The 26,137-nt window shown below is 41.6% G+C and overlaps 1 protein-coding gene across 1 annotated transcript in view; it reads left to right on the top strand.

Moving 5' to 3' along the window:
• syndig1l (synapse differentiation inducing 1-like) overlaps positions 1-23,296 on the top strand; it is a 48,393-nt gene extending 25,097 nt beyond the window's left edge. Inside the window, exons 3-4 of the mRNA XM_072685189.1 lie at positions 2,881-3,018; positions 18,601-23,296. Coding sequence (XP_072541290.1) covers positions 2,881-3,018; positions 18,601-18,759 — 297 coding nt within the window. The 3' untranslated portion in view covers positions 18,760-23,296. The remainder of the gene's footprint in view (positions 1-2,880; positions 3,019-18,600) is intronic.
• Positions 23,297-26,137: the final 2,841 nt, after the last annotated feature.

The following is a 26,137-nucleotide window of genomic DNA, read 5'->3' as shown; positions in this document are numbered from 1 at the left end:
TCTGACTGTAAAAAAAAAACAAAAAACATTAGGACAGTTCAGATGGTAGCGGTTTGATTAAGCATCTAATTACAAGGGTATATAGATTCAATTTTCTCAGCAAAGAAGGACGCTCAGGCAGAACCCTCATACATGACACATACATAATGAGTGCCAAAGCACAGGAATCGATCACCTTGAAATGAAATAAAGTACTGTTAGCTGAGACATGGGTTAGGAGGGAGCGCGAGAGAAAGTGAAAAAAAATAATACAGATTTGTTCATCTTGCTTATGCTGGGGAGACAATTTGGCAACATAAATTACATGCTCCCTTTCCCATGGCTCCTGTCACCCTGATAGGATAAAACCATCCATTAATCTGTCATGACCTGTCAGGAGGTTCTGGGTGGTGACAGGTCACTCCTAAGGCAAGCACCATACAGCAGCAAACTAGACCAGATTGTGAATCCAGGCTGTGGTGCATAACCAGAGACTTATGAATAGACTATCTGATAAGGGACTACAGGATATGAAATTAATAGGAGACAGAGCATCCTATTAATTCGTGTTGCTTGGTTGTGTCATGATGAAAATAAAAAATGTAATGTCTTGAAGCCATGGCAACCAAGCTTAGTACTTGTATTACCTGTCAAACAGGTAACATGCTTAGCTCCCTCACTCTGAGGTCTATAGCTTAGAGGTCCAGTGAAAAACTAATAAGAAACTTCAGACAGTGTTCACACATTCGTGCCTTGGCTGTTTTTTATGTAATATTTGGTGAACTGCTCCTTTAAATATCAGGCTTGTTAAGTATTAAAAAGTATGAACTGTTCTTGAGCTGCTGGTGTTCTTCTTCTTCTTTAATGCTGTGGCCTAGAAATCCTCAAGCTTCGTTTGCGTGGAAATTGCTTGTGATCATAATAATATATTGGATATGTATTTGATGTGTTATAGACAGTACATTCTCATATCTACATATGTCTCTTAAGTTATATTGACATTCTTTTAAAGCGTGTATATATTATGAATATGTATAAGCATAAAATATATAAATTTTTCAATCTTCAAACATACACTATATTTTCTATTTACTATAAATATTTTCTGTATATATTCTCTATATTGCATATATTCTCAGAGGTCTGAAGCTTAGAAGGCCAGTAAACTAACCTAATAAGAAACTTCACTGACACTGTAATATAAATGTATTATAAAAGGTAGATCTAAATATTTTAAATCTTATTTTAAAAACAGGCTTGTTAAAGTTTTTTGTTTGCTGCCATTTGAATTAAATATTAAAATATGTGCACTCTGAAAAATAAAGGTGCTTTAAATGGTTCTTTGAGCGATGCCATAGAATAAACACTTGGGCCTTATGCACCTTTATGGGCCTTTATTACTGTGTTACAGTAATAAAATCTGGTAACTTGGAAAGAAAGTTTTTCTTAAAAATCACATAAGCAGTTTTTAAGAAAATTTACCAGTGTTTTCATATTTAAGATTAGTTCAATTTACAAGGGCAGTGGGATTCACCATTGTAAGTGCAGAGCTGAGAACAGTTTTGTAGTTTAAAAACACAATAAATCTGACATAGACATTTTATTAGTATTTTTCTAAAGAACACATTTAAGAATATTCTTAGGAAGCCCCATGTTTGAAATAGAGATGTGTGAGTCTTCACATGAACAGTCACTTCGTTTGTCAATTTAAAGGTTCTTCACACTCACACATTTCTATTAACATGGTTCATTTTAGAAACCTAAAGAAGATGTGGCGTCACTCAGAACGATTTTAACATTATTCATGGGAATTACACACAAATTGTTCAAAGGCACATAAGAAAAGAAGACAGAAGAATACAATTTGTCAATATCTACTGTAAATGGTGCTATTTCAGTAGAACGTCCACTAAAAGTGATACAGATTTGCAAGGGAGTTTGGAATACAAGGTAAAAAGTGTGTTCTGTGACAGGCAACAGTGATGAAATGCCCCCATCCTTTGAAGGAAACGTTTTCTACACCCTGCTGCTTGTATTACATCAGTTCTGAGTCCAAAAACCAGCTAAACTTCCAGTGCCCTGTAGACAGAACAATGACTAACACATTTCTACTGAAATATTTATATCCTCTTACACAACAGCAGGTGTGTAGATGAGAGCAGAGAAAGAGTGTAGAGTAGAAGAGAGACAGAGAGAGTAGAAAAAAAACGGTGCTAGGTAATAGTGGAAGATTTCTTAACTCATTGTCATTTGTTTCAAATTAATGATTGAGGCTGGAAAACATGAAAGACACAGCCAAAGAGAAAATGCTGGGCCATAAAATCCAACAATACAGTGAGCAGATAAGCCATTGCCCCTCCTCACCGTGCGAAATCCAATCTAATATCTCACGTAATTTTAGACAGAGAGCTTGTTTTTGCAGATAAAGCCCCAATGACAGCGCTGTTCTTCAGCAGGGATGATTGCAGCTTATTGCTGTGAGCCACGGCTCTATGCACCAAAACAGTTTCAACACTGCTTTCAAATCTGCACGTTCTCTAACAGGCATTGTTATTTTTAGGTCCTCCCATGTATCAATGGAAATGAAGACCGAATCTACACCCACTGAAGCTGCTGTTGTTCTTCTTCTTCCTGTTGATGCCGTGGCCTAGAAATCCTCCAGCTCTATGTTTGCATGGAAATTGCTTGTAATCATAATAATAATATACTGGATATGTATCTGATGTGTTATAGAGACAGTACATTCTCATATGTATGGCCTCTTAAATTACGTTTTTTTTAAGTGTGTATTATGTATAATCATAAATATAAATAGTGCATCTTCAAACAAGAGAATGCACACAACATCCACTTATACGTCAAGAGAAATATTTTTTTGTATATATTCTCTCTCCTCCTCAGACGGACTGCTCCAGCGACAGTGAAAGTGAGGACAACTTCATCGTCGTCCCCCCTCGTGATCACCTGGGCCTGGCTATCTTCTCCATGCTCTGCTGCTTCTGGCCTCTGGGCATCGCTGCTTTCTATTTCTCTCAGGGGGTGCGTATACATCTTGCAGGCCTTGTAGTTGACTAAAGTGTGCTAAATTAGAGCCTAAAGCTGTTGATGAATGATGTGCTTATGTCTCTGCCACCATCCAGAACTTTGCCATGTGAATAAAAATGGAATTAAAGAGAAATTCCACAGATTATACTAGATTTCTGTTCAACTTGATAATTGGGATGTACAAAGTCATTCAGACTGATCTGATGTGAAATGTACCATTACAGAAAAATTTACCCAGTCAGAATTGTTTACACTAGTGGTGATAGAAACCAGTTGTCAGATTTAGTGTTGAATGTCTCTAGAAGCTACATCACAGACAATTCTATACAGTATATTTTGTATATTTTTGTATATGTTATGTTTAGCAGGTTTTGGCCTTTTAAAGCTTTTGAGCAAGAGATGTTAGGAAGGTTGAGACACAACCAAGCAATGGCTAAAATTGAGCTCTTATGTAGTTAAACAGGTTCAAGCAATGCAACAGTTTTGATTGTTATAGGATTTATTTTTAAGCTGATATAAATTGAAGACTTTTGTAAACTGAAGATTTTTGTACCATAAAAGTACATTACACATTCAAAAATGTTAATTATAGTAATAAATAATAATGGTAATTATAAATGTTTTATTGTCGCGAGTTGTGTGCATTAGAACAGAATACAGAATTCATTACTACATTACGTTAACCCCTCTTAGTAACTTTACTATAGCACCCATTTGAAGCAGCTAAATTCACAATGAGGGATAGCTCAAGTTAAAAACTGCCGAGTTGGATTTAACACAATGTTACAAATAAACCTTTCTATACACCTTTCCTACATTTATAATGTTACTTTATTTGCTTTGGAGCATAACTAAAAAATTTAATTGTGTATACTACAAATGAAAAAAAAAAAAAATTAAGAAGCAAAATATTAAAATAAGAATACATTTAAATGGAGATATTATGCCAATAAAGGCAAATAAAATCATGTAGAGTAAAAAATGTGCCTTTAACTCTTTAAAATGATTGATATAATCAAGCTCCATCAATGTTCAAATGTTTAGGGAGTTTGGGGATGAGGCAGGGTGATGATCATCCAACATCCAACACTTTTGTCGCTGAATGCAATCAAATCCTCATGGCAATGCTCCAAAGTCTAGTAGAAAGAAAGCCTCCTTTGGGCAGTAGAAACAGTTACTCCAACAAAAGCAGAACTCTTTTTTTAATACCCTCGACTTCAGAAGAAGTATCTAAATGAGCAGGTGTCCCAATACTTTAGTCCATGGGGTGTATAGCTATGCATAAAATAAAAGGCTTTTTACCACTCTTTTAAGTTTTATGTGTGAAACATAGAGAGCTCTGGAAAGCTCTGGATGATCTTACCCAATATTTGGAACATCAGAAATTCAGAGAGGTATATTAAAAACGCTGTGTGTTGCTAAAACTGGTGTAATATGATTTTGTGTTCTGATGCACGTTAATATCCTTGCTGCTGCACTTTGTGCATGCTGTAGTTTGTTATATTTGTAGGAAGTCCCATGAGCAAGGCTATACAATTGTCAAGATGAGAAAAAAACAACAAAAGCATGGATCATTGCGTGTAGGCTCTATTTCTCCATCTCCATTGCTCCATTCCTTAAATGTAGAATGCCGTTTTTAATACCATTATTGATGTTTGGGTTAAAAGGTAAATCAGAGTCCAGAATTAAGATTCCACCAACATTTCTGACTTCAGCCTCAACTGCAGTAGCTTTATTAGGAGCACTCCAACATTCACAGCAAGCTGAGGTCAACACACAGGCAGGCGGGTACAAACCCAGCAAGGGTCAGAACTACAGGAATACAGAAAACATAACAATGTGGCTGAGAAATGCTCAGAAAAACAGCAAGACTTCTCAAACTGCAAAGACCAACTGAGTGTTATATATGTGTTTGTGTGTGTTAATGAGTCCATGATCTAGCAGCAGGTGTGTATGTGTGTGTGTTTGAGAGATAGAGAGAGAGATAATGAATGGTCAGAGCCAGTGTGGAGTGAGAGTGAGTCGGTATGAAATGGGAGACTTGATATTTACCATTATATTACTGTTTTCAACATTACTGGTCATTTAAGTTACAAATAAAATGGCTGTATTTTAGTTTTAAGATATTGTTCCCCTGTAAATAAATAAAACATACAGAGTAGAGTTGAGCATTTCACATCAAACTACTCTGAATCATTTTGTTAACATATCGATGACTGAATCATTTCAAATGATAAAATTCCTGTTTAAGATCAATAAATTACGAAAATATGGCTTGGAAGATTAAGAGATGTACATGATCATACACCAACCTCTTCTGGTCCATGTACAAAAGCCTTTTTGGTGAGGTTTGACAAGCTTGACAACACTCAACCTAATGAGACGTGGTATGATTCTGAATTTTCTAGCTAGCTCATTTTGGACGCCAAGCTACCAGCTAAACTGTAGTCGCTGAAGCGCTGCTAACCTCTGAGCACACCCAGTACAAGGCTGCTTTTTGATTTTTTTATTTTAAGTTTGAAATGAAAAGGACTGGGAGTTGATTCCAAAATTAGTTTATAGTTGATTCCAAACTTTTCCACTCTAAAGTGTCAGACTCGATTCCACACAGAGACTTTCAAGTTTACCTACACTTAGTTTATCTAGGCGTTCTGCTGTCACAGTCTGTATCCTGTCTAAAAAGAGTATGCCCTTCTACATTACTCATGACTGGATTTACTGTGGTTTACTTTAGACAGAGTGGAAAAAAATCAAACAGGAAAATAGATTACACTGAAATTGTAAGGGGTGGCTCTAGGGCAAGGCCTCCTCCTGCCACCAGGGGGAGGCCCCGAGTCACCCCAGCCAGTAATCGAGCCCAATTCCCTACACCTGGGCAGTAGGCTATATAGGCACACAGATCCAGTTGCCCCACTGCTGGATCTTTTGATTCTGGTGGTGTGTGTATCTGTGTGCCTGTGTTGTCTCGAGGTGAAGGCTGAGTGTGTGTCACTCCCCTTCGTGTGTCTCTCCCGAGTCTGTCTCCCGGTGTCTGTGCAGTGTGTGTGTCTGTGTGTGTGTGTGCGCGTAGCACTCATACACTCGTGTACCAGAGGAAGGCAGGAGTGTCTGTCTTCCCTGGTGTGTGTGTATGTGTGTGTGTTTGCACACTTACACTAGTTTTACAGAGGAAGGCAGGAGTGTCTGCCTTCCCTGTAACTTCTCAGTTTTCTGGTTTCTTTTGGGAGATCCTTTTTGCCCTCAGTTGTATTTCCCTCTAGTGTCGCTTTGGTGAAGTGGCAGAGCGTCAGTCTCGCGACGCGGCAGCCTGGGCTCACTCCTGAACCTCCCCAGGAGGAGGCTACCGCTGCCCCAGCAGCCGTGGTTTCTAGTGCTGAGCCCCCTCTACCAGCCCCAGAGCACTATGCTGGTGGACCAGGAGGATGTAGAGGGTTCCTCCTTCAATGTTCACTGGCTTTTGAGCTGCAACCATCCCACTTTCCATCCGAGCGTGCTAAGGTGGCATGGAGTATCAACCCCATGTATGTGCCTCTGTGGCCCGCTTTGCGGCTGCGCTGTTGCAAACTTTCGACCTTCCGCTCCGTGCAGAAGGGGCAGGGTCCCGCCTCCTGCACCTACGTCAGGGAGAAAGGTCGGTGGCTGATTATGCCATTGAATTCCGCACGCTATCGGCGGAAAGTGGATGGAATGCCAGTGCTCTTGTTTCAGCCTTCCTCCATGGTCTCAGTGAGGAGCTCAAGGATGAGCTGGCCTACCGTGACCCCCCCACCTCCCTTGATCGGCTCATTGAGCTGGCCCAAAGAGTGGATAACCGCCTCAAGGAGAGGCGTAGGGCGCGGGGTACCAGAGCCCCCCGAGCTCCTCAGGGCCCACCTGCTGTCTTAGGCTCTCTTCGGGGGCCCCCCAACAGTAGGGCCCTAACCATGCGGCTGGGACACACTCGTCTGCCACGGCAGGAGCGTGAGGCGCGCATGCGCGAAGGCAGGTGCCTCTACTGCGGGATCTCTGGGCACCTCCGTGCTGCTTGCCCAGAACTCTTGGGGAAATGCCAACATCCGTCAGGTGAGGGGAGACCACTGATGGACTTGCCAAATCTCCCTCGGGCCCAGGGGGTGTTCCTCAATGCCACGCTAGTGTCAGGGTTGGTTGAGGTCTGCCTACCTGCCTTTTTGGACTCGGGAGCGGCAGGGAACTTTCTAGATGCCGGCCTCGCCTGAAAGTTGGCCCTGCCACTGGTCCCCTTGAGGGAGCCCATGCCCATAGCGGCCATAGACGGTCGGTCACTGGAGCCTGGGGTGGTGTCCCACCAAACCCATCCTCTCACGCTGCGAGTTGGTCCTCATACCGAGCAGATAGTGTTCTTCATTATCAGCGCTCCTGACTTGCAGTTGGTGCTGGGTTTCCCTTGGCTCCAGCGTCATAACCCCCATGTGGACTGGCTGTCCCGGTCTGTCTTGGCATGGGGGCCAGTTTGTCGGTCCTCATGCCTCAAGACCCCTAGGGTTACTGTGGGTACTGACACCAATCCCGAAGGTTTCGACCCCTCACGAGTCCCAAAGGAGTACTGGGACCTTCGGGAGGTGTTTAGTAAACGGCAGGCCCAGCTGCTGCCCCCCCACAGACCCTTTGACATCGCCATCAACCTCCTCCCCGGCACTGCCCCCCCCCTAGGGGTAGGCTGTTTTCTTTGTCAGCACCAGAGCGACAAGCAATGGAGGACTACGTCCAGGAGGCCTTGGCCTTAGGGTTTATCCGGCCATCCACTTCCCCGGCTGGGGCCGGCTTCTTCTTCGTGGGGAAGAAGGATGGGGGCTTGAGGCCCTGTATAGACTACAGAGGCCTCAATAAAATAACGATAAAAGACCGGTACCCATTACCCCTCATGACCTCAGCGTTTCAGGCACTGCAGCAGGCCTCCATCTTCACCAAGCTGGACCTCCGCAGTGCCTACAACCTGGTCAGTGTCAAAGAGGGTGATGAGTGGCAGACGGCGTTCATCACCCCGTCTGGGCATTACGAGAACCTCGTCATGCCATTCGGTTTGATGAATGCGCCCGCCGTCTTCCACTGGTATATTAACGAGGTCCTCCGGGAGGCTTTGGACAGGTATGTGTTCGTCTATTTGGATGACATTCTCATCTATAGTAAGACCGTAGACGAACACGCCGCCCACGTCCGGCGGGTTCTCCAGTTGCTCCTGGAGAACCACCTGTTCATCAAAATCTCCTTTTTGGGCTTTGTGGTGTCCCACAACACCCTGCGCATGGACCCGGCCAAAATCAAGGCCATGGAAAACTGGCCCAGGCCAACCTCTTAGCGCCTTGTCCAGCGCTTTCTGGGTTTTGCCAACTTCTTCCGAAGGTTCGTGAAGGAATTTTCTCCAGTTGCCCGACCCGGAACTTCCGTTCATCGTAGAGGTGGACGCCTCTGAGGTAGGCGTGGGTGCAGTACTCTCCCAGCGGTCTGGTCCAGGCCAAAAGCTGCACCCCTGCGCCTACTTCTCCCACCGCCTTACCCCGGCTGAACGGAATTATGATGTGGGTGACCGCAAATTATTGGCGGTCAAGCTTGCATAAGAGGAGTGGAGACACTGGCTTGAGGGAGCAAAACATCCCTTTCTGGTCTGGACGGATCACAAGAATTTGGCCTACATCCAACAGGCCAAACGTCTAAATCCGCGCCAGGCCAGGTGGGGATTGTTCTTCACTCGGTTCGATTTTGTGTTATCGTTCCGACTGGGCTCGAAGAACACCAAGCCCGATGCTCTCTCTCGCCAGTGGGAGCCCCCTCCTCTATCAAGCACACCCACGACTATAGTCCCCGAAGACCGGATTGTGGCGCCCATCCGATGGGGACTAGAGGACGCGATCAAACAGGCCCACCTCACTGAACCTGATCCGGGTGGTGGCCCCCCGGATCGACTTTATGTACCCAGGCCTGTAAGGGAACGGGTGCTTCAGTGGGGCCATGCGTCCTCCCAGGCAGCACACCCAGGGACTACACGCACGCTCGAGCTTCTGCGCTGGCGATTCTGGTGGCCCAGCATGGAAGGAGACGTGTGTGCTCATGTAGCTTCCTGTTTGGTGTGCTCTCAGTGCAAAGATCCCAGAACCAGGCCAACTGGTCTGCTGCTCCCTCTGGCTGTCCCCACGCGTCCTTGGTCCCACCTGGCCCTTGACTTTATCACAGGGTTGCCCCGATCACGTGGCAACACTGTGATTCTAGTCATTGTGGACAGGTTCTCCAAGGCTGGCTGCTTTGTGGCGCTTCCAAAGCTGCCATCAGCTAAGGAGACAGCGGATCTAGTACTCAACCAGGTGGTTCGGGTTCACGGACTCCCCTCTGACATTGTGTCAGACCGTGGACCCCAATTCACCAGCCGGTTCTGGGGTGCATTTTGCCGACTGTTGGGGGCGGAGGCCAGCCTCACATCTGGCTTCCACCCCCAGTCTAACGGCCAGACAGAGAGGGTCAATCAAGACCTGGAGCGCACCCTCCGCTGTCTGGCCTCCTCCTCACCTTCTACCTGGTCTGACCAACTGATTTGGGCGGAGTACGCACATAACACCCTCTGGCACTCGTCTCTGGGAATGTCACCCTTTGAGTGCCAATACGGGTACGCTCCGCCCATGTTCCCAGGACAGGAGGCAGGAACTGGGGTTCAGTCGGCGGAACAGATGGTCAGGCGCTGTCGGAGAACCTGGCAGAAAGCCCGCAGGTCCCTCCTGTCTGCAGTAGCTGCTCAGAAGCGCTATGCGGACAGGATGCGAAGGCCAGCTCCGACCTAGTTCCCTGGTGTGTGTGTCTGTGTGTGTGTGTGCATAGCACACATACACTAGTTTTACAGAGGAAGGCAGGAGTGTCTGTCTTCCCTGGTGTGTGTGCCCGTGTGTGTGTGTGTATGTGTGTGTGTTTGCACAGAGGAAGGCAGGAGTGTCTGCCTTCCCTGTAACTTCTCAGTTTTCTGGTTTCTTTTGGGAGATCCTTTTTGCCCTCAGTTGTATTTCCCTCTAGTGTTTAAGAGGTAGCCAGCTCTCCCCTGGCGTCCTTTGTTTGTTTATTAAACCCACCCCTTTTTAAGTTTCATTTGTTGGCTGATTTCATAACTGCCGCTTTGGTGAAGCGGCAGAGCGTCAGTCTCGCGACGCGGCGGCCTGGGTTCGAGTCCCGAGAGGCTTTGTTTTTCATTTCCATTTTACCTGCTCTAAGATTAAAAGACTCTGCACTTGGGCCCTTTGGTCACGTGATCGTGGTAGCTCACTCAGTAGCGCGCCGGCCCGCCAACACGGCGGCCTGGTTTCAAATCCTGCTGTAAGTGAGCACAACATTACAGAAATAGCACCGCCAGAGCTGAAACATCTACCCATCTGAAGCAGCTGCAAGAGGAGAATTAGGTTCAATTAAGCAAGACCCTGAAAGTTAGCAATAGCTTTCAGATAATCATGTTATGATCAGATAAATCATATAATTTAACTGACATATGTCCCTGAAGATCAGCTGAGGAAGGAGCACATTCAGTTTACAAGTTCAGACCCCTTGATATTTTAACCATCAATCATAATAGTGAATCCACATGGATTTCCTCTGGGTGCTCCGATTTCCTCCCACTTCCCAAAAGTACACATGGGAGGTAGGTTGGCTATGCAGATTGCCTCTAAATGTGAGTGTGTGAGTGACTGAGTGTGTGTGGTATGGACTGGCACCCAGTCCAGGGGTGTTTCCAATGCTCCAGACCCACCACAACCCTGACAAAGAAGACGTAGATAGATAGATGTATAAACAGATGGATGGACGAATGGATTATTATTACACATTATTGCACAAATTTTCTTTTATATGTCTTTAATTTTGGAACGTAGACAGTTAAGTGGAATCTACTCCTTGAACTCAATTGATTCTCATGACCAAATCAGAGTCAACTTCAAAAATTCTGGAGCCCTAAGTATGTAGTCTTCTACAGAGCTTTACCCATAACAAGAGCCCGAACTGCACCTGTTCACTATATTGCTGTAGATGCATGTAGCCCAATTACATGGAAATAAACATCCTGATCTGATCTCATCCTATCAGGATATCTTTCACAGACATAAAGAATCATTTTGAAATTAGTAATGCACTCTACATTCAGGTATTTTGACAACCTGAGTTTATTTTTCATTGGGTTGAAAGGAGTATTTGCTAGTGATCTTCAAAGCCTGTCTAGCTTTGCTACAGTAACTACAAAAGAATGGATTTGCAGGGATCATGGAGAGGTCAGCCAATGAATTTAGATGAGGATCTGAATCTTCTGTTTATTTTAATTCTGTCAACATATGAGCAGCTTTCATTTTCTTTTTTCTTTCAGTACTTGTTGTGAGCAACTTGTTCCATGCAGATGTTTGAGATTCCCTGCCCTGTTGTTTTTTTTTACATCTCTCCAAAGCTTTAATCAGCTCTTCTATCAAAAGAAGCAAGTGCACCAGATAACATCATATTATCCTCCTCCTAAAGCAAACAGCTTTCCGAAAAAAAAAGATGATGATCATTATTTTCTTTTGCATAGTAAAACTAGCGTCAAACTAATGCAGTAATGCATGTTATTTTTTGTGAAATGGATTTACTGTTGTTTGAACTTCCATTTTAACACAGGCGGTTGTGTGCTTTCCAAGCAGACAGGTTTTCTTTTTTCTTCATCTCTTTTTTTTGAGTCCAGAACTAAACATTTTCACTCTTATCTGCAGATTAGGCCGTGGCAAGTGGAGGCACTGAGTGAATTATCTTGTCAGGGGCTAATTTAATTCTCCCGCAGTAATTATGATAATGATGGCGGTGTTTAGAGAGCGGCTGCCGCCCTCGCCTGCACCCCCCTGATTTTGGCGTTGAATACAGGCTGGAGAAGATAGGGCTGTTTTTACTCTGCCTCTGCTGACACCGAGTACCTTCAGAATAGACACTCTCACCTAGTAGCAGAGCACAGTAGAATGGTAATAAGGAGGCCCGCCCACTCCCTGTTTCTTGCCCCTCCCTCCCTGTACCTGCTTCAGTGTGTGTCTGGCTATGCTGTCTGTGGAAAGAGGATGGCTTTCACAGTAAGATAGCTGTCTGGACGCCAAGTAGGAATACTTGTTTTTTACATTCTGTTTTTTTTTCCGGCTGCATCTGTAGTGCACTGTTGATTACAATTATAAGACAGTGCTACACCATGCAAAATGCGTAGCTTGGTATTCTTTTCTATTAATAAACTTGCTCTGTCCCTTTGATAGAAATTGGTTAATCAGCTGATTGTGTGTACATGCTATGTTCATATTGGCTGTTCATAAGAATATGACTTTAGTTGAGAAAAATGCCCAGATACAGTTTTAGGTGCTCATTAAAAGGCCTGTTATTTTAAGAAACATTGTGGTTTTCCTTTTATTTTATAAGCTCTGCTTTTATCATCTGGTTTACATCACCATGCTGGCTCACAAAAGCCACATTGCAAAGCATTGCAAAGTATTAACCCAGAAACCAGATTTATTTCCATGTCTTACTGGATAGTGTTCCTGTCCTCTGGGTGGGGTGTTCAGTTAGCAAGCTGAAGAGATTGTAGTCTGGGTAACTTTAAGCCTTGCAGCCCATCACTTCCCCAGTTTGGCTTTCTCATGCAGCACTTCGTAGGTAGTCCAGTTTAGTATTAAGAGGGAGCGGGACATTGGAGGAACATTGGACACTGGGAACATTTGAGAGAAGAGATGTTAAAAGCTGTTCGGCTTGTGTTAGCTTTTAGCCTAACATGAGTACTAGTTTGACACTATAGGGCCTTACTAAGGGCACATGCAATAAGACAAAAGTGAAAAGTGCAACAGCAGCAGGCTGGTATTTCTCATTTATGAATTAGCATTTTGTGTTTGTTTGGGGGTTTTTTGTTTAGTTTTTTTCCCACATCAAAACTACAGTTGGAGTAATCAGCCAAATGCTAGGTAGAGAAGACAGAGATTAGGCTGAAAACTGTAGGAGCATTAGTGTAATGCTCTGTTAATACAGTGTTACACTAAATATGCTGTATTTGGGTTTGATGTGTATGCGTGTGAGTGTGCAGGGAACTTACTTACCCTGACAGGGGTATCTCTTGTAGTAAACGTGAAAGTACAAGCGAACAGAAGTGACAAAGCGTGTTTACACAAGAACTCTGAGCTCACCATCGCAGGACTGGTGGCCAAACAGCGCATTATTGACTGTCGCCAAGCAAAGAAGTAGAAATCGATAGCGTTTTCCAGGGATTAGAGGGTCAGACACACTGACAATGAGTGGTGAGCCGCCCACGCCTGCAGCCATGTGTAAACTAGCAACTCATGCTGCGGTGTGAAGGATCTGCTAAAACAGACTCCAGAGAGCAAAGGGGCATTAAATTATGAGCATGTGGTAATGCACACGCATACACTTGGTAAACATGAAAATACCCAGCATCCGATTGAATCCGAGAAACAAAGGAAGCAGGGCGAGCTTAAAAATGCAAACACTGTGCTCACAGAAAGCCTTGAGCTTCCTGTAGAGTAATGTGCAGTAACCAAGCCATCTGCTATATGTTGCTTTGCATTTATTGAAACCACAAGAATGCTGCAAGCACATGAGCCGGGCCTTGTAAATGTGATATGTACACATTAGCTGATATAGTGAAACAGTGGGAGCTGCTTTTATCTTTCATTTTGATTTGCCCCCTGGTGACCATGATAAGGAAGGGAAGTAATATTTTGAAGAAATATTGTGCTTGGCTTATGTACCTTATTTGAATCATTTACATAAGAAAATAAAGCAAAGTATACTTTCCAGCAGCAGAATACTGTATTGATTGGACATAGGAAAATAAAAATGAATCTGTATTGACCCATAAAGCTTTGTAAGCAGACTGAGCTTATGCATTTATAGGAAAAGGGTCAGCATCATCCATACTGTGTATACAGTACTGTGCCAAGGTCAGAGCCCACCTTTCAGATCTTTCATTTTCAGTCAAAACAGACAGTTTGCTTTCCAGTGACACTAAAAAAATCAATAACAAAGACATGTATTTATTGCGTCTAAGCCTCAACAAAGTCCTATTGGTCTAGTGTGCCTGCTGAACCTGAGAATCAAACCCTAGTCTGCTAGAAGGAAAGGCGGTGTTGTTATCCACTACAGTGTACCAACCCCTGTCATGACCTACAACAAAATATCATCCCAAAAATCTTGTGTTGTGATGTTGTGGTCTGGGTTCTGAGGTGGTCGGCCTGTGTAACACTTAACACTTTTAATTTCTTGGTGAATTTCTTAAATTGAAAAACGGAACAACGAAGCTAAAATGTGTTTGAATTTTTGTTTGTCCTATAAAAACTGAATACTGAATAATCTTGGTATTCATGTTTGTGTTTTCTCTGCTTGTGTCTCTTTTGTGAGCTGTGTAATAGACTGTACCACTTATCTCACCCAGGAAGGGTGAACGCATTTGAATGGCTGGGGCAATTCAGAAACTGGTTAAGTTAAGCTTGATTGAACATATTATGTATATCTAAGACTTTTGGAATAGATTTCTTAACTTGCAAAGATAATTATATTCTTCAATTGACTTCAAGCTATACATTTCACCTAAACAGATCAACATGGCTGCTGCAACAGCTGTATGCTCAGGTGGATTAGGCGTTGGGAGAAAAATGCCAATGGGGCTTTTGTGAGCAAGGGGTTTCTACTCCGGAGACAGGCTTGTCAGGAGGGTTCTGGCTGAGATGACCACCGATTACACTCGAAGACGAAGGGAGGGAACTGCCAGGCAATCATAAATTGCAAGGTTGTTTTTAATTGCCATAATATATCATCCAACAGTGTTGCCACTGTAGCCATTTGATGCCAGTCAATGAGCTTTTCTTTTTAGTCCATATCCATTTTGTGGTCAGCGTATTCTGCATAGTACATGTGAGGGTTTGTTTGTTGAGTGTAATCTCAGTTGAGGGGTCATCTCAGCAAGGACCCTCTTGATGAGCCTGTCTGAAAAGTTTACACCCTTTACAGCCCTGTTGTCATTTTCCTCCTAACAACTAATCCACCTGAGTGTTGATCTGTTCCTGACTGAGCCATGAGTAGTCGCATCAGGGAATATTTCCCAAATTTGTAAAGAGAGGATGTAATCATGTCCTTTTTGAGTTTATACTGGTTCTTAAGAGCCTCTTGTATCTTGCTACAAATAGTCAAATTTCAGAATAAAAGAACTGAGACCAAAAACAAATACATAATACACATGTGAAAAAAAAAAAAAAGATACTCAGTTGTTTATTTACTTATTTATTTAATATCTATACAAATGACTATTATAACAATTATATATATATATATATATATATATATATATATATATATATATATATATATGTATATACATTAATGTAGGTGTAAAAAAAACGTTTTGATCAAGACATTTAAATTCTTAAATTCATGCAAATGTCTATATTTTGTTAATATGTACATCTCAAATGAAGCCTAGCATCTCCTGAAAATAGTAAAAATCTGTCATGACTGACTATCTCCTACAATTACGTTGTATTTTATAGAATAAAAGTACATCAAACTGTTCCACAAAATTGCCTAGGGCCATAAGAGTCAAACATTTTTTAACTTGAAGAGAAAATCACACTTTATTTAAGAAAGGCTCCATCTTTTTGCGGTGTGTTCTCTGGAATGCTCAGTTAGGGATGAGGTGGGGTGGTGATCATCCAACATCCTGACCTCACTAATGCTCTTGTCACTGAATGCAATCCAGTCCTCACAGCAATGCATTAAGCCTTCTGTGGACATTAGAGACAGTTACAAAAGCAGGATTTTTAAAATTGATTTTGGAAGAAACAATGAATGAGCAGGTGTCCCAATACTTTTGGGACATATAGTTTACTTTTTTCCATATAGTGAAGAAAGACGAGAGCTAGAAAAATAATAATGTAGAATACAGAAATCAACTTGAATGCATAAAGAAGTGATTTGTGATCTGATCCTGACGTCTGCAGTTGAAATCAAATCCGGAGCTTTCCCCATCCTAATATTGACTTATTGCATTGATGCTGCATGGTGACTATTTGCAGTATTGTGCGGTCCATTGACCCAGTCACACTCTATCAGCCCTAAAACTCTTGTCCTTCAGGGAGACAAGAATCATACCACCACTTAATTATTCATCCAAACTGGAGGAAAGGATTGATTATACAATTACAGGCTGCTTAATAGACGACATTATAAAAGAAATTAAATTTGAGTGAGGCTTCCCCTTTGAGCCACAGCCTTCAGCACAGATGATTTCCCGCACGGTGTCCAAGGAATGGAATTTTTAGATAAAACCATTCACAGCCACAATATGATGCTTTTTTCTCTTAAAACTTCCTTCAGGGGAGAGTATACAAGTCAAAAGAGATGCTTTTTTGCTTTAAAGAGTAGCCCTCCCGCAAATTCCCTGGATGTGTAAAACAATGCCATCCAACACTGCTGTAGCATGCTTCATGTTGGCATGGAAACTAATACTTACATCCTGTGTTTCTTTGTTTGATTCTGTGTGCACTCCTTTACTAGCAAGCTTCTGTCCTCATAAAGCCATTTTTTGTGACATGAAACGGACGGTGTGACAAACAAGGTGTGTGCAAATGAAAAGCCTTTATCGTGGAGACTGTGTGGGTCCCCTGTGGCTGCAGCGCACCAGAGAGTGTGGCGCAGGCCTTCAAGCTTTTTTTGCAAGAATGCCAAGGAGAGGAGGCCAGCCGGGGCTGAGCGCAGCCACAGACAAGAGCACCAGAACAAAGAAAGTTACAATTACTGCCAGAAAATCAGAAAGCCTTGCACCTGAGGAACTTGGCTCGAAACAATAATGTGCTCTGTCAACTGAAGTCAGGTTTGTGTCACCTTAAAGTAGGTCAGAATGAAAAAAAAAAGAAATAAACATTTAAAAAGGGACAAGAAGTATTTTGCAACAAAGGATTACTGGATCAGACTAAGTTGAATAAATGTAATAATTGAAATACTTTCATATGGATATAGACAGGCATAACAAAGCTGCAGAGTGGCTGAAATTATGGCTTTTGGTAACACATACCTGTTGCCTTGCTTACCAGTTACTGTTTTTCTTACAGAAAAAAAAAAAAAGAAATTCACACAGGAAGAAAAATATTAATACATTTCCCAGGGCAGCCTCTTAGCTTTTTGTTCCTAGTGGTATCAAGCAGACCAGAACCATTGTAGTGTATGTACATTGGCTCTGCGGGTATTTATAGATCTAAAGGAATGGTATGGAGGTGAGAGACAATATGGTGAGGCCCATGGGTTAGCCTTAAATGGGAGAGCATGATCCATTCCCAGGCCTAATTTGGTAAAGTCATACATGAACTGAACAAACATAGTATGTGACAATTGATTTACACCCCTCATGGAGCTAAACAGTGACATCCTATATATGGAAATAGTGCAACAATACATGACCTGTAGAAGGGTATAAAATGTGAGATGCTCCTCTGTCTAGGAAGAGAGAGCAGAGGGGCACTGAGAATTGGCAGGCTCTCTCCACACTGTACTTTTGAATAAAATGTTTCATCATTGCAATTGAAAGACAGTGGTCACGAGTCTCCTTTCAAGAAGAAGACCTTCCAAGAACACCACGACACCATCTATCAACCCGGTCTAGTTTTTAGATGCTTCACTTTTTGTAAGCTAACACACTAGCAACAAGCTATGATGCAATTGCGTCATCATGCGTTATGACTCGACAACACATTGTGATACAGTGCATTGTATCATTACACCCTTATTTCATCAGTAAAGGATCTAGACCATTCAAACCAGGGTAGCCAGGCTGGCTCTAATTACTTTTCACTTTATGGTGCACAGTGGACAAGAAGAGACAATTTTCAAATGTAATTTACCATTATATTTGTACAGTTTTTTAGTTCCATTTAATTGGATTATATTCTGTATTCTATAGCTTTTCATGTTTCATACAAACCCCTAAACAGGTACGACTGGAAGATTCACGCCTTACATAGCATTGAAAACATTAAAAACTAGAAGAGTTGCGTTCATAATCACAGAAATTTCTGTTATTTAATCAATTTGTCTCTTAATAAGATACTGCACTTACTGGATCAAAAGTTGAAAGTGTGCCGTCTGTCACTGCATCTTGCCTTCATACTGTCTAGATGTATTGTTCTCTTCAGAGATAGTGGTAAAACTTGAGTTGCCATATTGTTTTACGGTTCATTCAACCTTCTTACAGTACTTGCGAGAGCTGTCATAATCATTGTGTTTTTCACTTTGAGTAGTTTGCAACCGAACAATTTTCACATTTCAAAGTGCCAGATATCAAAGCTGTTTTGTTCAAGAATTTCCTGTTTAATTTTCCATCTCATGCCATTTGGGAATTTGCTCTTCACTGGGAGAGAGAGACATATGTGAACGTACAGCTTTCTCCCATTTGAATATTTTCCTTGCTCAACCACATCATCAATGGAGCAATAAATAGCTCTGGCAAATTACCCTTGTGTAGAGAAAAGGGGATCAGTGTAGCCTTTGATCCTGCCTCTCTTTCACCGTCCTTATCCCCCCTCTCTTTCTCTCCCCTAGACCAGCAAAGCCGTGACAAAGGGAGACTTCCCTATGGCAAGCATCGCCTCAAGACGGGCCCTGTTCTTGGCTGCTCTCTCCATCACCATCGGGACAGGGGTGTATGTGGGCGTGGTGGTGGCCCTCATCGCTTATCTCTCCAAACCGGGTCACATATAGCATCAAGAACAAGATAAGGACTCTGAAAAGCCTCTGGAAATGCAGTTGCACCTCTGAACGTTTGGCAAATTTCCCTCCTGCACATATCCCTCCCCTCCCTTGGACTGCTCATCGTCCCAAATTAGAGACAGAGGGATAGAGCCAGAGAGGACGTTTGGGAAAGCTGGGACACTCTTCATTAAAGCAGCACCTGAGTAAATGGAAGGCTTGCGCAGATGTGGCTTGGCCTCGTGTGACACCACAGCAGTCACAGCTCCTTTGGGTATCTGAACTTTGCACGGTTGCTAAAGTCTAGGAGCATTCCAGGTGAATGGAAAACAAACTAGTGGGAGAAACAAGGCATCCAATTAAACAACTCCAGAGGGAAACCACTCCAAAGGACACCATGTAAAGATCAAAAGAGAAACCAAGTGCCCTTGGATTTGATTTCTCCCTCCCTTAAGCTTAGATCTGTTTTCAACCATGAGAAAGACGGAAAGCAACAGTCTCCTTCCTTCTCATCCTGTACTCAATCGGTTAAAAGCAGCAACAGTGGCCAAGGCTAAAAAAAAAAATAGCCCTTTCGGATACCCAGAGGCCACCAATCTGCAAACCATTCACTGCAATCCTGTGTATACTGAGGGGTATAATACAGCCATGTGTCACCATCTGTTCTGAAAGACAATTCAGAGCGAAATTGACAAAGGATTAGGAAATCAAATCCTCTTATATGTTTACTTTCCTAATAGATAATGGTGGCATGAATACTGAAACCTCAACCTGAGGAAAGACGGATATCATGCTTGGCAGTGCACCCTCGATAGGGTGTGAACTGCATCAGTATTCCTATCCGAGAGAAGCGCCGCTCCATATGAAAACGGCCTCTGCTGCTCTCTGTGCTATTGTAACTCATTTACGGCTCATGTTTTGTATTCTTTGTTTCTCCTCATTGTGTCCAAGCTCAAAGCTCTGGTACTTTCACTACTCTGGCCTTAGGATGCCTGCTGTGGATAGAGACAGGCTGGGAAAGAAAAACAAAACAAAACAACAGAACATCATCAGTACAAAAACAGCCCCCACATATCAAGGAACCTCTCTGTTTGATAGCAATTTATCTCTGTGTGTTTGCAGCTCGAGTCTACTTACTAGCTGAACAGAGATCGAATAAGAACACTCTTTAAAATAAAGGCTCCACAAAGGGTTCTTTGAGCAAAGACATAGAACATTTGTTCTCAGATTTTATATTTTCAGATTCAGCTAATTAATTTATTATCATCTGTCCCTTCCTGAGATTAACTGGATGTGTCAGATCAAGGGAAACACCACAACACACACTCCAGAACCACTATGAGAATCACTGCCATATAAAAGTTACTTCTGAATTTCTAAAGAACCATGTTCGGAAAAAAGTATGTATGAATATAAGGAACCTTCACATGTTTACATCTACTCTATAACAATCAAGTGTTTTTTTAGATCATTTACATTATGTGGAGGTTCCAACCTTAAATGTGTCCACATACGAATTTTAGGCCTCTTGAAATTGTAGGCCTCTTGAAATGGTTTCTCTATGGCTTTGTACAAAGAACCCTTTTGCCACCTTTGCCAAATGTTTAGGTTGATAAAGAAATGGATATCAGAGATATATCTGAATACACTTGTTCAATGTCAGATATTGCAGAACAGCAAGAGACATGAATCTGTATTGATTGAGCTACCGGTTTCACAGCAGGGTGTGTGATGAAAAAATGGGTTCTGATGGAATCTGATTGAACTGCTTAATAATGTATCTCATGCTTCCAGTAAGGATACAGTGGAGCATGAGAATCAACATATGGTGACTGCAGTGGTCTGTTGTTGGCTTCCTTACTGCAAAACCAACTTAGCTCGAATCTGGTCTCATACATGCAAACATAGCGCTATGTGCTAAGCTCAGTACACCTATTTTCAACTGGTTGAGGGTTCCTGGTAAAAATGATAACAATATCAATTGGTGGCTTAATATCTTTGCTCATGTCAATAGCCATGAGGCTAATCTTGACAAGCTGTAGCTGGAATGAGTTCCACAATGCCATCTGAACTCGGTGGGTTTACTGTGGAATTGAGATTGAGATACTGAATGGCTTTGCTGCAGTATGAGCTAGTAATAGCATAAAATCCCACATTGTGAGGTCTGGGTTCTTTGAGTCACTGGTAGAAAGGGTCTTGTATGTGAGTGATATCCGTGATTCAGTTTCAAGGCTAATTTACATCTAACCCCTGGCTTGAGCTAGCGCATCCACCCAAAGGGCACCTTCTTGTATAATGTATAAATTGTGTACAAAGCTCTTCTATACTGACCATATCCAGTGGTCATACATGACACCATCACCATCATACGTGATGTGATCAGTATTGTAGAAGTCCTATGAAAACTACAAACATTTCAAATATTCTGGTTGGGATTTTTTCATGTGTACAATCTCAAGACATGCTTTGCTGCACTGCCAGCTTTGCAGGTTCAAAAAGGGCATTCTAAGAACAGGGCAAATGTCTGTTCTTATTGAACTATTCCCCACTGTTTTGTGCAGTTGTGATTTCACAGTATTTACAAGATGGTATAGCACTTCGTGGCACAGGATTTCGGGTTTTCTGTTTAAGAATCCAGAAACCAGAACGCACAGAACTACCCAGACTAACTGGAGTCAGTTTGTTGGGATATCAAGGTGCTAAAGGCTTGGTATGAAGTCTGGTATGAAAACAATGCAATCCAGCCAAGACAAATTGGTACGCATAATTCAGAAATGATGTTGGCTGTCTGACATAGTTTAAAATAGTGAAATAGTGATTTGTGAAAGACACTTAAAACTGACTTCTTTTGCACTTGTAGGCTTTGGGCATGCATGCCAGCTGTTAACTTCTATTGTAGCCTTATAGACACAACCATTAAAATAGACACATTAAAATATCTGCCTTGATGTACATTAAAAACAACAACATGTTTTTACACCTTGAGGTTAGAACAGCCTGTTTGTTCAGGTTAAGTATAACATTCAGGAACGTCTGTTATCTGACCTCAAGATGAGTACATCCTGTATATCATCACTGTTCAAAACAAGAAGCATATCTGCAAAACTTTACAGGAAAAGTCAAAACATCCTTTACTTTCAATGTTAGATGTAACACAATATTATTCCAAGCAATTTTGAGCATTTCTATTGGCCCATTCATCATGATATGTGTACAAAATGGAAAGGGAAGCTGCTGTGTTCAAATAATGTAGAAAAAAATGGAGATGTCTTTTTGTGGACTGTGATGATATGCAAACAGTACTTTATTGGTTCTTTCCTCACTTCATAAAAAAATGAATGATGTCGCCATTTTAATGACAAACTGGGTAAATAAAAGATGGCACAACTTTGTACTGTTTGTTGAAGCCCTACTAAAATCAGTCTTTTCAAAGGTTTGCGCTTCTTCAAGTCTCCAAGGGCCTGTGATTCACATCTGAGCTCTGCTGATGTTGTTGCAAAAGTGGGCTTTAGCAAATGTGTTTCCATTGCATCCACCGAAGCGTTGAAAGCCAGCATTAGGCACTTACAGTTTCCCTGTGCAGGGCCATGCATTAGTCATACCTGACATTTACGCTTTACAATTAGCTTCCCATAATGGCGTTTTCTAAGAGAGCCGGTGTTCTCTGGAGCATAACCAGAAATAGCACAACAGAATCATTTTTACAAATAAGGCCTTGTGCTTTGGTGGAGCTGCTGAAGCCTGGCCGAGCAAACACACAGCACTGCTACGTCTTTTGCACTGCAAACAAAACAAACAAAAAAAAAACAATAATGGCTAAAAATAATGATAATAATGAGAGTATTGAGAAAACAATAACAGAAAATTGGGAAGGTGATGCACAATTACACCCAACATGTTCAGAACCATTTAGTGGAAGATCTCCATATACTACCAACTTCTCTGATCAGTAAGCACAAGATGATGTCTATACCAGAGACCTAATTTAGACCTATATGATCTATTAAAAAACGTATGTGTTATGTGTTCACATCACTTAGGTTTCTTATAAGTGCTTCTGTGTCTTTTCCTTCAATGCCTGTCTTTTGGCCTAAACCCATTTTATGTTTCCCAAGTGACTGCTCCCACCGGTGGCCGTGGCCAGAAATCCATCTCATGTCTCTGCTTACATTTCTTGATATGACCAACACTGTATTTAAAAGTAATCTACTGTATGTTTGACCTTTTGGAAATGTTCATGGCAAGTAGCTATCTGCATTGTGTTTGGTTAGGTGTCATACAACTTCTGTGTTTTTTAAGGCTGTTAAGGTAACCTGGTACTGTACAGTGCACTTGCACAACAAACGAAAGTGCTATGAGAGAACAACATATGCGCAACATCGTCAAAAGGAAGAGCTTAAAACAACATGATGATACCAGGGTGAATGTGTTCTCTAAGTATTGTGTTTTTATCTCTCCATGGGCAGAATGTGCTTGTCATGATGTGAGTCGACGACATGTAAATACTGCAAATAAAAGATGAAAAGATGCTGTATAAAATAAACAAAGTTTGAGACAAAACTCAGATCTATTTTTAAGAACGTTGAGGGTTTGGTTCAATGTGTCTGTGATCCATATGTGGGAAATGCAGCTGCCATGCACCTTAGTGCTTTTGCATCATAGCAGTTAATTCCATCTTTTGTTAAATTAAATATATAAATACTAGTGGAATTAAGATTAACTCAGTGTCACAACTTTGACGTCCTTTTACATTTCTGACATTTAGCAGATGCTCTTATGCAGAAAGACCTACAAAAGTGCTTTGTTGTCCACTTAGAAAATCGTACCCTAGCTGGAACAAACCGGCTAGAGTCTAAAGATAGCCTTGAGCTAGGATAGTGCCAGAATCAAGAGTCACTGCTGATACCTAGATGCAATGCAATTGAGATAAGCCATTTCATAAGAGAAAGATTAGTGTTTATTTAAATGTTTTTTGAAGACTGTGAAGTTGTGCAGTTGTGTGAAAACAGCATTGGACTCAGCATTTGCAGGGCCCAGAGGAAATTCTTTTCACCATGGGGGTGTCAAGACACAGAAAAGCCTTGATGGCTGTTTTCCATGGACCTTAAAGGATGGCGAGTCAAGCTGAGCTGCATTGAACTACGGATTGTCTTTTGACCATTTCCATCAGGTAGGGAGAGACTGGCAGTTGGTTGGCATAGGGTCCCACAAGAATCCTTTGGCAAGACTCCCAACTTTGCATCCTTGTAGCTGTGTAACATGACTCAAATATAAGTACTTTTTACTTAACTCATTCAAAACTATTTCAAATAATACGAAATATCACAACTCCCCACAACTTATCCCAGTATAAGTTTGATGTAGTTTCTGACTATATAAATCCAAGTGCCAGAGAGAGATGCAATCAGAGTAATAGTACAGAACAATATATATATGAAATATAAAGGCTGAAAAAAAACAACAACAATGAACCCAAGGTGGAGATTTCAAACATTGCTCCTTAATCCATAAGTGACTGACAGTCAGCTGTTTAACTCCTCTTCATCTTGAAGCCAGAGAAGTTCCTCCACACATGTCTGATTGCAAATTGAATTTCCCTATTTGAAACAATGCAGCTGATTGGAGTGATAGCAAACTGTTCTTCGGTTTAGCTGGACAAATATCTCTGCAACGCAACCCTGGAGAACAGACTGTGCATGATGCTTTCATGTGTGCATCTGTAACACCTACACATACATTACTGATTGCTGGAGTATGTTCTCAATGCTGGGAGGTCATTCTGAGATTGTAATCAAATCAAATGAGATTGCTCAAAGGGCCCAGATCTTATATCTTTCTTTTTCTTTTTTTTCTTTTTTTTTGCATTATCTTTCTCTCCAGGGTCCACTTATGTACCAAATGTAATGTACCAAAATGTCATGTACCAAAACGTATTTAAATGGTCATATAGAAATGAAAGTTATAGTTTAATTACATTTAGTGTTTTTTTCAACCTCTCTATATCTCCTATAATTAAACAGGCTGTAATTGTTACTGTACCTTTAAAAATAATATATGTGTATGCAAATAGTCTCTCTTCTGATTGGCTTCCTTCTGTTGAGCCTCATTCAAAAATCAGTCCAGCTTAAAATCTTGCTTAGAACTTAAGCATGAATAGGTGAAACTAAACTGCTGTATAAGACGGTGGATTTATATAAATGTGTTGTTTTTCATAATTAATATAAATTGCTGTTTTTTACAGCTTAGTTCCCATATATAGACAGTATGAACCTTTTAAAACATTGTTAAGGTTTTAAAACTTTAACCATGTTTACATACTATACAAATCTCCTTTATTTCAAAACAGTAACAGTGAGTTTTGCATAATATGGGCCCTTTAATAATTGTGTGATCAAAAACTTATCTTCACCTATAAGCTCATATTTTAGACATCACTTCCAAATGAATCTCAAACACAGTATTTTAGACCACCTTACTGGAGTTAATAGATATTTTTTTGAATAGACTAGAATAGTTCTGGTCCATGCGGCACTGCTTTCATTCCTTAGGTTTATGACATCTGCCAGAAAAACGAATACAACAATTATCTATGGTATGGACAACTCTCTGGCATGACAAGCTTGAGCTAGGGTCAAATGTCAAAAGGGGACGTGTTTTAAACATGAGCTTCTTAAAGCTTCCTCCACAAATAGTACCAAGGCCTTTGGATGCACCAAGTCATGACTGCTTGCACCTGATCCAATGAGCTGATTCGCATTACAAGGCAAGCTGTTCTCTGTTTATGTTTGTTTCAATTCTGAATGCTATTTTTTATTGCACCCTAACAACGTGCTGTATAACATGCTTGCATTCTGGTGCCAAGTTGATTTTGGGGACAAAAAACAAGCAGATGGGTTTGAAACTAGGTTCCTTCCAAACCCATTTGCATATTTGCTTAGATACCTCCCAGTTCCCACCTAAGAATGTCTCAGAGCTTCAAAAATGGATGAGAATATGAAAAAACAAGCTTGATGGAGGCAGCAGAGAACCTCTTGGTCACCCACTCAGGTCAATCAGCTCTGCGCAATGCATATATTCTCCACATGTAACAGTGTGAGAGCGGCTGTGAAAAATCTCCCTAAAGCAGTGGCTTCAGCTTCATATCCCTTCTCATTATGGGTGTAATGTTGGATTTTCTCATTTCTTGTACCAACATTTGCTTTGTGACATTCTTTTTAAAAGTTATGAGCTTGAATAATCACTGGGAGTGAGATTATTTTAACGCTCCGGGCCAAGAACTGTATGCTTTATGAAAAAAAAAAATGAAAAAAATGTTCGCCGCTGATTTTGGAAGTTTACACGAAGGGCATTAAGCACAGACTCTGGCACATCAAGCCCCTGTGAAATTCTA

This window comes from Salminus brasiliensis, chromosome 1 (assembly GCF_030463535.1).
Source record: "Salminus brasiliensis chromosome 1, fSalBra1.hap2, whole genome shotgun sequence".
In the NCBI taxonomy this organism is placed as follows: Eukaryota; Metazoa; Chordata; class Actinopteri; order Characiformes; family Bryconidae; genus Salminus; species Salminus brasiliensis.
Note: the sequence above shows the minus strand (reverse complement) of the source record. Positions and strands in the feature narration are given on the sequence as shown.